This window comes from Nasonia vitripennis (genome assembly GCF_009193385.2).
Source record: "Nasonia vitripennis strain AsymCx chromosome 1 unlocalized genomic scaffold, Nvit_psr_1.1 chr1_random0013, whole genome shotgun sequence".
NCBI lineage: Eukaryota > Metazoa > Arthropoda > Insecta > Hymenoptera > Pteromalidae > Nasonia > Nasonia vitripennis.
The window spans coordinates 850,963-863,229 of NW_022279601.1; the positions used below are offsets into that span (position 1 = coordinate 850,963).

General features: G+C 47.0%; 1 protein-coding gene across 1 annotated transcript; it reads right to left on the reverse strand.

Annotated features, from left to right (window-relative positions):
* Window positions 1-1,092: 1,092 nt before the first annotated feature.
* LOC116415937 lies at window positions 1,093-4,833 on the reverse strand. The gene has a single exon (XM_031921612.1). It carries the CDS (start codon window positions 4,831-4,833, stop codon window positions 1,093-1,095), a length of 3,741 nt encoding a protein of 1,246 aa, XP_031777472.1.
* Between the last annotated feature and the right edge of the window lie 7,434 nt (window positions 4,834-12,267).

The window sequence follows — 12,267 nt, forward strand, 5'->3', positions numbered from 1 at the left end:
TCCAACGTAATAGGTTTACAACTTCACCTGCATACCGTAGGTACTCCGCTGGATGGAAACATATTAGAACAACCTAACATAACCAAAAACTTTTAAACGTAGATTCGGTTTTAATTGGACACTGGAATTTCATTAAATGGGTATTGAATTGTCGCGCGCGGAATATTCTGAGGCGAATATTCCCGCTTTTTTTGTGTGTGTGTTCGAGTTCGCAAGGAGTGAGGTGTGGGAGAAATAAAGAAGTCGATTGAGCGAAAATCGAGAATATGTAATCACGCTCAAATTGAGAGGGGAAAGCCGTGAGGCATAAAACCCCTCTCGAAGTTCTTACAAGCTGCGAAGAAAAAGAAGAACGTGTGTCGTGTTCGTGTGTGTGTCGTGTTCGTGCGATTCTCAGAGAGAATCTTCGCTTCGTGTCCGTGGCGCAGTTCCACTGACTCAAGTCGGTAGCGCAGTTCTACCGACTTGCACGTTTCGACGCGCGCGAGATACGATTCGCGGAACCGGGTGCGAGCCGAACGCGAGTAGCAGGCAGCGAAAGAGACAAAGGAGCGAGATTAGAGAGATTTAGAGAGAATGAGAGAGAGAGAGAGATAGAGAGAGAGTAGCACAAGCACCAGCACCAGAAACACTCGATGGACGTACGGACGGGTTCGCAAGAGCCAAAGTGTCGTTCGATCATTCGCTAGCTTGACTGCACGAGCTGTCAAGCTTGGCGTCTTATCGTCAACTGACTCGGCGCTCGTCCGGCCGCGCGCGACACGAGGCCGGCGGCGCTGCCGGCGAGCGCGGCAAGTCGCGACTCCGCTTGTTCAACTCGAGCACGGGAGATGGAGCCACATGCTCTACGTCGACCTCGCTGAGTTCGCTCGACACCGTTTTCACGGCGGAACTTACACCTCGGGTCTCGACGGAACATTCTCCCCCCGTTGCGAGTAACACGAGCAAACGAAATCATCGTTCGAGAGGGTGTACATTCGACGGTTGTACATGTGATTGAGTGTGTATGTATGTGAGTGTAAATATATATAATTCATTCAGCTTCTTCCGTTGAAGACGTGGGAAGAGGGCACAGCTGAGTGATGTTCCGCTTCAGAGTCCCTCGTGAAGTTCTAACGGTGGCGACTCGAGCGAGTCCGTCGGTTCCCGGGTGCACCTCTTGAACGACTGCCAGCTGCCACTGCGTACAAGGCTGATTTTTATCGATGAGGATGACGACCATTCCTTTCCGTAGTTCTCCAGTAGAGTCATGCCATTTTTGACGCTGCTGGAGCTCGTGGAGATATTCCAAATGCCACCGCTTCCAGAAGTCCTGTCGGGCTTCCAAATGGACAGTCGATTATCTGGAATAGATGTTAAATCAGCGCTTGGCAGAACTGTAATAGGCCTACCTATCAGAATATGAGCTGGGGTTAACGCTATTGGGTCATTGGGGTCGGCAGAGATTGACCAGAGGGGTCGAGAATTTAAAATTGCTTCTATCTCTATCACGAGAGTATAGAGCTCTTCGAATGTGAGAAGTTGCCCACCCACTACGCGTTTGAGATGATGCTTAAATGATTTTACCGCGGCCTCCCATAGACCACCAAAATGCGGAGATAAGGGCGGGTTAAAATGCCATTGAATATCTAACGAAAGAGCTTTGGCATTCACCTTAGATTTGAACTCTTCTGAATTGAGGAGTGCGAAAAGTTCCCTAAGCTGGTTGTTGGCCCCAACGAAATTGGTCCCGTTGTCGGAGTATACATGCTGGGGAATACCTCTACGTCCTACGAATCTAGCGAACGCGCCTAGGAAACCTTCGGTGGTCAAATCGCTGGTTATCTCTATGGTCACCGCTTTTGTGGCCATGCATACGAAAACGCACCCATACGCCTTGAGGGCTGTACGATTATATCGCTTTTTCTCTTTAATGGAAAGGGGACCAAAGAAATCTACGCCTACGTGAGAAAAAACGTGAGATTCGGTGACCCTAGCGGTCGGGAGATCTGCCATCTTGCAGTGAATTGGAGGGGGCTTGTGCCTAATACACGTGACACACTCGCGGATGACATGACGAACCTGATTTTTTGCGTCAATCAACCAAAAACGTTGTCGCAAACAGAAAAGAGTGCTTTGAACACCGGAGTGGTAGTTCGACTCGTGAGCTTCACGGATGATCAAGTCCGTGACAGGATTCCTTGAAGGCAATAGTATGGGGTGCTTACTAGCTATAGGGATATCTGCATTCTTCAGACGTCCTCCCACACGTACAACTCCATTCGCGTCCAAACACGGGTTAAGTGCCGCAATATGCGACCCCTTCACCTGAATACCCTTCGTCAAGCATGCAATTGAATCGGAAAACGCGTCCTGCTGAATGCTTCGAAACACGCGGGTTTCAGCATCGCGTTTCTCCGCGACCGTGATGGGTTCTCCTCGGTACTGTCGGCCCAAAGGAAGCCATCGTAAGCATATTGCAACGACATTAAGCATCATGCGGTGCTTAGAAAAACGCGATAGGAACATGCGATCCTTAGCACTGTCGACGAAGAGACAGACTCCTTTTTTCAATCCGGGTATATCCGGAGACGATTCGACGATGTTCGCGGGCCATGAAGCCTCCATTTGCCGTAGCCAGGTAGGCCCGGTAAACCACGTTTCGTTTCGCAGGAATTCTTTCGGGAGTTGCCCGCGGGATAAAGCGTCAGCTGGGTTGTGTTGGGTAGGGACGTATTGCCAACTGGCGCGCTCTCCTAATTCTTGAATTTCGCGTACTCTGTTAGCTTCGAATAGCTTCAAATCTTGCGGGGATTTCCGTAACCAATGTAAGACTATAGTGGAATCGGACCATAAAACGATCCGGTCAATGGAAAATTCTAAAGCTGGAAGAGTTTCTAAAAGAAGTCTTACAAGGATCACGGCTCCGCATAATTCTAAACGGGGAATAGTCTGCTCTTTCAAAGGGGCGACTCTAGATTTGGAGCAGATCAATCGTACAGTGATCTTTTCGTCTTTATCGGTGGACCTAGCGTACAGGCAAGCGCCGTAGCCCTTTTTGCTCGCATCGCTGAAACCGTGAATTTCTATGCGCGAGGGATTAACGCAAACTACATGGCGTGGTGCAGAAACGCTGGAGAGAGACGACAACTGACTCGCGAAGTCCATCCAAAGCGTAAACAAACTCTGTGGAACTGATTCGTCCCAAGAAACTTTCTCCTTCCAACACTCCTGCATGATCCACTTCGCGTGCAAACCTACCGGTCCTACTAAACCTACTGGGTCGAAAATCTTCGCAATCTCCGACAAGATTACGCGTTTAGTTACGTTAGGGGGGATTTCTACGGGCTTGACTACGATAGCCAATTCGTCGCGTTTAGAGGCCCAGGAAACGCCTAATGTTTTTAAAACCGCGTCCTCGCCATCTGGTGCCAAGCTCAGAACCTTCTCATCTAAATTATCTAATGCATGGTTATGGTTAGAGGCCCATTGCCGGATGTTAAATCCACCATGCTTTAAGACGGTGATTATCTCATCACGCGCCTTCATAATCTCATCTAAAGAATCTGAGCCTGTCAGCAGATCATCTACATACATATCCCTCTTGAGAATCTCGGCCGCTCGGGGGTATTGCGCGCTTTCGTCGTCCGCGAGCCTATGAATAGTTCGAATCGCTAAATATGGAGCAGAAGATACGCCAAACGTAACTGTGTTCAACTCGTACACCTGTAGTTTCCCGTCGCGATACCAGAAAATGCGTTGGTATCGGCGATCCTCGGGATGGATAAGTATCTGCCGATACATCTTTTCAATGTCAGCAGTGAGAACGTACCTATGCGATCGAAACCTTACTAGATGAACGTAAAGTTTGTCCTGAATCGTAGGTCCAACGTACAACAGATCGTTTAAAGACACACCTAACGACGACTTAGCGGATGCGTCGAAAACGACTCGAAACTTGGTAGTAAGGCTCAAATTCTTAACGACAATCAAGAATGGAAGATAATATTCCGAGTCATTCTCGTCGACCACCAAAGACATATGACCCAAATCGAGATATTCCTGAAAGACACGACTGAATTCTTCCATCATGCCGGACGAACGGCTGCATCGCCGTTCCAATCCCCGGAACCGCTTGAGAGCTTGCGCCCTCGAGTCCCCTAGTACCGGGTCCTTTTTCCGAAACGGCAATCTCACCATGTACCGTCCGTCAGACAGTCGAACCGTAGTGTCGACATACCATTTCTCGCATTCTAACCTGTCGTCAGCCTGCTCAACCGGACTGGAGCATTTTTCCAGAGACCAAAATTGAACCAGCTGCTTTTCTAACTGAGAAAGATGACACGACACCGTTGAAATCTTGTCGGTGTCACTACCACCAACGATCACCCATCCTAGCTGAGTCTTCTGAAGATATAACTCGCTTCCTTCCCTAGACAAGTTAACTTGACCTATAGAAAGCATGGACAACGTTGCTCCAGAACCAATTAAAATGTCGACTTGTCGAGGGAGATGGAATTGAGGGTCCGCTAACCTGATGTTCTTGGGTAGCCTGATCGAATCGCGAGGAAACGGTTCCTCCGGAGTGACGCTAGTTATGTTGGGAACGGTGAGTAAAGTTAAACGCTTATTAAAGTCCGAATGCAACGCTTTAAATTGGGCATCGACGCAATGTTTCGTGGTAGTTCGCAAGTCGTTAATTGCTCCGATCGGAATCGAGCAAGGCCTAGTAGGGAGACGCAATCGTTTAGCTAAATCCACGGTCATAAAGTTCGCATTTGCACACGTGTCCAGGAGCGCGCGAGCCTCTATGTACGCCCCATCGGCATCTCTAATCAAAACAACAGCACTCATCATGAGCTGAGACTGGAGAGCCCTGGACACGGTGCTAAGGACTCCTACGCCTAGTCACGGCTTCTTGCCTGAGGAATCTGTCTTTCGTTCCTCGTGCAAGAGCGTATTGTGATCCTTGTCGCATTTTTTGCAATTGCGGGATTCGCATTTGCCTTCGTGCGTTCGCAAGCACTTCCTACATAGTTTTTTCGTCCTCACAGCATCCCATCGTTGCTGGACGGACAACGCAGCAAACGACGAACACCGATAGATCGTATGCTCGCCGCTACAATAGTAGCAGGAAATGGACGAGCTCGTTACAAGCGCTCGAGCTTGCCCGTTACCTCGCCGGAACTTGGTCCCTTTCTCGCTCTGCGCCACCGTCCGCTTGGCTGAAGCCTTGGCGTCCTTGGATTCCCCTTCCTGGGCATATAGATAATTGCTAGTTTCCTGCAAAAATCTGAAAAACGACTCGAGATCGGGAATTGCATCGATGGACATCCTTTTGATCCATTTGTCCTTGATGTTAGTGGGCAATGCTCGTTCGAGAGTGCGGATCACGAAGTAATCGGAAGGAACGACCTTGAGAGATTTTAAGTCTGCCAGATGCTGCCGGACCGAAGTTTCCATGTTCTTTAGCGATCGATGGGAGACCTCCGTGATGACAGGATAATATAAAATTGCGTCAATGTGAGAAGCAGCAATGAGCCGAACGTGCTCGTACTGCGTGCCCAAAAGTCGCCAGGCTTCATCGTAGCTGCCATCGCTTGGATCCAAGATGTGGAGCGAATTAGCGGCTGCTCCGACTAACGACTTTTTTAGATAGTGGAACGCTGTGATGTTGTCGATATTCAATCGCACCATCTCGTTCCTGAAAGTCGTTTTGAACGCGTTCCATTTTTCTAGACGACCATCAAACTTCGGCAAGTCAATAGTCGGCAACCCAGAAAATCGAGAGATGTCTAGAAGAGTCGAATGCCCTAACGGAACGGTAGTATCGCTACCGAGAGTCTTGCTCTGCTTATCCTCGGCGGATCGGATGTACGCGGTTACCTTGAAGTAGAAATTCTTCAAGTCATTGAACTTCTCCCTCTCGGCTTCCTTGTGGACTGCATCTAATTTATAGAATAAGTTACCGAGAGTCTTGTAGTGCATGACGATTTCCTCCATGCGCGCTTTACACTCGTGAAGAACAGCAGATTTCGACTTAATAACTATCGACAGGTCTGTCAATAAATCCCTAAGTTGCTCGGTCTGGTTGTTCCACTGTACCACTAAAGCGTCCATGTTGCCTAGTAGTCAGTGAATACGCACGCTAAATAATAAATACCGAAATCCCTTATACGGACTGAAGCGCGAGCACGTGTCTCGACGCGCTCAGATTCTCGGAATTCGCTCGTCCGGCACAACAACGGTTTGCCGCTCGCCGCAACGCGCGACCTCGTGTTTACGCGCGAAGTCAAACAACGCCGCGCTGTGTTCGAAATTCACACACGCGTAGAGTCACTTTGAAAAGATAAACGCTACTTATCTTTTCTGTTGCGTTGACAATGCGTTGACCTTGAAGCGGCAGCTGGAGAGGTGACCCCAGGGGAAGACGTCTATGCGATGACCTGGGGAACCTTGATGAACCCTTTGTCCTTAGCTGACTGGCCGAACTGTCGATCCACACCTCACAGGAGGTACCATGAATTGTCGCGCGCGGAATATTCTGAGGCGAATATTCCCGCTTTTTTTGTGTGTGTGTTCGAGTTCGCAAGGAGTGAGGTGTGGGAGAAATAAAGAAGTCGATTGAGCGAAAATCGAGAACATGTAATCACGCTCAAATTGAGAGGGGAAAGCCGTGAGGCATAAAACCCCTCTCGAAGTTCTTACAAGCTGCGAAGAAAAAGAAGAACGTGTGTCGTGTTCGTGTGTGTGTCGTGTTCGTGCGATTCTCAGAGAGAATCTTCGCTTCGTGTCCGTGGCGCAGTTCCACTGACTCAAGTCGGTAGCGCAGTTCTACCGACTTGCACGTTTCGACGCGCGCGAGATACGATTCGCGGAACCGGGTGCGAGCCGAACGCGAGTAGCAGGCAGCGAAAGAGACAAAGGAGCGAGATTAGAGAGATTTAGAGAGAATGAGAGAGAGAGAGAGAGAGATAGAGAGAGAGTAGCACAAGCACCAGCACCAGAAACACTCGATGGACGTACGGACGGGTTCGCAAGAGCCAAAGTGTCGTTCGAGCATTCGCTAGCTGACTGCACGAGCTGTCAAGCTTGGCGTCTTATCGTCAACTGACTCGGCGCTCGTCCGGCCGCGCGCGACACGAGGCCGGCGGCGCTGCCGGCGAGCGCGGCAAGTCGCGACTCCGCTTGTTCAACTCGAGCACGGGAGATGGAGCCACATGCTCTACGTCGACCTCGCTGAGTTCGCTCGACACCGTTTTCACGGCGGAACTTACACCTCGGGTCTCGACGGAACAGGTATCGTCAATGTAGATTATTATTTTCTACATAGTCAGTATTAGAACCTGTCGCGGAATACAGGTTTATAACGACATTACGCTTACGCTGGTATCCAGCGGTAGAACTGCTTACACTACATTTATTTTCAATCAGAGAATAGGAATTTCTTAAATCTGTATCGTCAGTGTACATTTCTGCAAACTGCGTAGCCTTGATAACAATCTATCCAAAGTAATAGGTTTACGACGACACCTCCGTCGTAGGTACCCCGCTGGGAGAAAACATATTAGATTCTCGTTAACATAACCAAAAACTTATGAACGTAGATTCGGTTTTAATTGGACACTAGAATTTCATTACGTTGGTATCCCGCGGTAGAACGGGTATGTCTGTAGTAGCAAAGCTGCCATGTCTCAAAGGAACTTAGTCATACATTGTTGGTCTTCATCATCTCAAAATTTGTTCTTACAGATTATTCTATACAGTACTAAATTTATGAAAAATGTTGCTTGCATAATTTTAAACTAATATAACATATTTATTGTGCGGAACAATGAAATGAACAATGTATTTTTGTTTAAATACCCTAGAAATCTGTACTAGCAAGGCTGCCATGTCCCAAAGGAAATTAGTCATATATCATTTACTCTCTCTCTCTTTTTCTTGCATACACTTTCTCGCGCTCTCCTGCGTTCCTGTGTATCGCGGCGCAATCTACATACAAAGACGCGCGCTCTTGCGAGCCACGCTATCGCGGCCGATGCCGAATTCCCTCGACGAAGTGGTTGCTTCACGTCGTTATCTTCGCATCTGCGTTCACGCCTCTCTCTCTCTCTCTCTCTCTCTCTCTCTCTCTCTCTCTCTCTCTTTGTTTCTCTTACTCACACAAGCACACTCTCAATCACGCTTGTCCCCTTGCTTCTCTTCTCAACCGCGTCCGCGTGTTTTCTAACTTGTCTCAGAGTACACCTACTTTTCGCTTGGATGCCTGGTTTGACGATGGCAGCTCAGGATGGCGACTTTCTGGCGATGACCTTGGCGCAGGTTTTTCCTTCTCTCGCTCTCTCTCACCGTTGAAGTGGCCCAGGGAGGTCCAGGTCGTCCTCTCGATCTGGCTGCTTGCTTTGTCTTCTTTAGTACGTCCCCATGAAACCCAACGGAACTCTATACCCCAGTCAAAAATCTCACAAAAGCTCTAACTTTCAAAGTCTTTCCGGCGCGTGTTTTCGCAAAGCTAACCTTACCCACTCCTCATTACCGCGACGGCGCGAAGTTCGTCTCTCACTCTCTCTCTCTCTCTCTCTCTCTCTCTCTCTCTCTCTCTCTCTCTCTCTCTCTCTCTCTCGCTTGTGGCAAGCCCGACCTGCTGGCCGATGTTGCTGGCTGCTCTGGTTCTCTAGATGATGGTGGCAGATTCGCTGGCTTCCCTCCTCTCGCCGGAATGCTCGCTGGCTCGTCCGAATGTTGGCACTACCTAGTGCCAACTCGCTGCATCTAGAACACACACGAACAGGCGCGCACTCTCGCACACTCGTGAGACTCTCCCAATTCTCCGCTAATCGTCGACCTCGGGTTGACAAACAGCAAAGGACAGCAGACTTGCTTGTTTCTCCTACGCACACTCGTGAGACTCTCCCAATTCTCCGCTAATCGTCGACCTCGGGTTGACAAACAGCAAAGGACAGCAGACTTGCTTGTTTCTTCTACGCACTCAGGGCTTGACCGAGATTCCTCGTATCGACGCGGCTGTGACCTTTATAACGTCGCACAGGAACATGCGCGATTGTAGAAACGCACAGGAACGTGCGCGATGGTAGAAACACTGGCTCGACGCGGCGCGCGACGCCACAAAAATAGCCACTCACGCGGGAGGGCAAGGGAGCACTGGAACGACGCGTGTGGCAAGTTGGCCAACTGCGCGCGGCGCCGCTCAGTGGGAGAAAATGGACAAAATTCGAGCCATGCGTCATTTTTAATCGTAGAGCCGTGATTTTTTTTAAACCCTTTAAAAAAGCATCAAGTTTAAGCTACAGGTGCGGAAATTAATGTATCACCTTCCCCTAAACCCATGCGACCCATAGAAGCCACCCCTACCAAACCTCAAGCAGGCTAACTAGCCTAACCCAGGGAACAGCGAGTTAAATCACTTTATTTTTTCTGAAGGTATTTAGGCCACACACCAGAAGCCAACAAATCACCTAAATACTTACCCCTAACCCCTAGAAACCACCCCTACCAATCCACAAGCAGGCTAACTAGCCTAACCCTGGGAATAGCGAGTTAAATAGCTTTATTTTTTCTGAAGGTATTTAGGTCACACACCAGAAGCCAGCTAATCACCTAAATACCTACCCCTAACCTGCTTAACCCCTAGAAACCATCCCTACTAATCCACAAGTAATAAAACATGGTTTAAAAAAAAATCTTTATTCATGTCGATTTTTCACATTGAAATTATTTAAGATTTAATGTTTAGAGCGAAGAACTCGTGTCCTCGAGACTTAAACTTCAGTGTCACAGTTTAAATTTTGAAAAAAAAAAGGTAAAAGCACATAAAATGGCGGCTAACACGGGAAAATCGTGAAAAATTTCCAGAATTTTTTACTTGAGAATGATAGACTTTAGAAAAAAATTTACTGAAGAATAAGTTCTTAGATTAAATAAAAAATACGTTGAAATTCTATCAGAATTCAAGAATTTTCGATGGCTAAATGTTTACTTTTTGAATTTATTAGACTATAGTATAATACATACAAATATAATTTTATCTATTGATCATACGATTTTTCGATGGCTAAATGTTTACTTTTTGAATTTATTAGATTATAGTATAATACGTACAAATGTTTATTTTATCATATTGAAAAAAAAAAGTATATAATACTATAAAGCATTCTAAAGAGGAGCTATCGTTGGTGCTAAAATTAAAAGAACAAACATCTTCAGCAGATAATACTACGGATACTATAGAAAATTTATTTAGTACGGAATATACAAATAAAGTATTAGCGATGTTTATGGACTTAGATTTAACAAAACGAACATATGAGAAATTAAGGAACCACACTTACAATAAGCATCGAAATAAATTACACCCACCTTATTCTGCAATCGTAGAAGCTAAGAAAGCTTGTTACCCTGAGCATATCACTTGTTCTAATAGTGGAGCGAAAGTTCATTTTATATCTTTGCTAGAACATACTATAAAACGGATTCGAATGACTTTAGATAAAGAAGTATTAACAAATGCAACGAAAAATTTAATATTTGTGGGCAAGTGGGGAATGGATGGAGCTTCAGGACAACAGACGACAAGACAAAAATGGAATTTTGGTGATGTCGACTCCACCGATCTTGAATCAAGCGATGATAATTCTGTTTATATAACTACAGTCACTGACGCATCTGTATTTATTTGTAATTTTGTACCTCTGCAGCTAAGGACTACAAAAAACGAAATTTTATGGGTTAACAAAAAACTTTCATCCGTGTTTTATTGTCGTCCAATAAATTTCAAATTTCTTAAAGAAAACGATAAAGTAACTGAGAAACATTACGAAAATATTTCAGCATTGCTAAAGAAAATAAAAAATTATAACTTTGAATGTATGGAGATGGCATTTGACGTAGCATTTGACATAAAATGTACCATGATAGATGGCAAAGTATGCAATGTTTTAACTAAACAAAAGGCTTCTTCTCGCTGCAACATTTGTGGAGTTAGTCCTGCGACGCTGTGCCTCCCAACACAGGTGCACAACACCTAGAGCCTCGCATGCACTAGGATTTTTCTAAACGTAGGATTTGACCGCGATCATCACGTTTGGGAGAACGCTAGGGAGAGGGGAAAATGATCACACACAATGGTTAAGTTTTATTGCACATGTATTTCGCCCAGCCCTTCCCTACAACACGGTGGCTGTAGTGCCTCCCGCGCACAGTTTAGCCACGCAGGGCTTACGCTGGGACGCTCAAACACGAGCCACGCTCGTGCAGCAGACGGCAGGCCACGGGCCCAGGTCCAGTCCGCTGACGGCTGTCTCTCTCCCTCCCTCTCTCTCTCTCACTCTCTCTCTCTCTCTCGCTCGCTCTCCCTCTCTCTCTCTCTCTCTCTCTCTCTCTCTCTCTCTCTCTCTCTCTCTCGGATTACTGGTTGGGCTGCACAGAATAAGCTAAAACTTAATGTTGCTAAAACTAAAGCAATTGTCCTGGGCTCTCCCTACTACATAAACGCATTACCCTCAACAGCTAACACTTTCATTAACATAGGGGGTGCCCAGGTCAGCTTTGAAGCTTCCGTGCGTAATCTGGGATTAGTGCTCGACTCTAAGCTTACGTGGAGGGAGCATATTACACAAGTGTGTAAGCGTGCTCACACACTAATGTACAGGCTTTACTTTTTCAGGAAAAGCACCAATCTCAGGTTGCGCAAGCACTTCGTGCAGGCCCTCCTGTTTCCTCTTATAGACTATTGTTCCCTCGTATACTGTGACCTGACGCAGGAACTCGACCTAAAACTTCAGAGGCTCGTGAATACAGGAATTCAGTACATCTATGGTGTAAGAAGAGATGAGCACATCTCCTCATACAGGCGGGAGTTGCAATGGCTAACCACTGCCGGACGCAGGAAGTATTTCACTGTTTGTTTCCTAAGAAAAATGTTTAACACAGCCGTACCATCATACGTACTGGCATACTTTGACTTCCGCGTGACACTTCAGCCTGTTAGGGGGGAGGTGATACCTCTGGATATTCCGACATTCGCGACGGAGACGCTGAGGAACTCGTTTCATATCAGCGCCTCATACCAATGGAACAACCTACCATCTCACATTCGTAACACTACATCTGTCTCAGGTTTCAAGAGACTAGCTAAAGAGCACTTTCTTGAGCTTGAAAATACAAACACTTGAATCGCTTGTACACATTCACTCAAACGCACACACACACGCTTGTACACATTCACGCAAACGCACACACTCACACACTCTCGCTTGACCCATCTTC

Excerpts from the sequence above, each read along its gene's own strand:
- LOC116415937 (XM_031921612.1), bottom strand. The coding sequence starts at position 4,833 with ATGAGTGCTGTTGTTTTGATTAGAGATGCCGATGGGGCGTACATAGAG.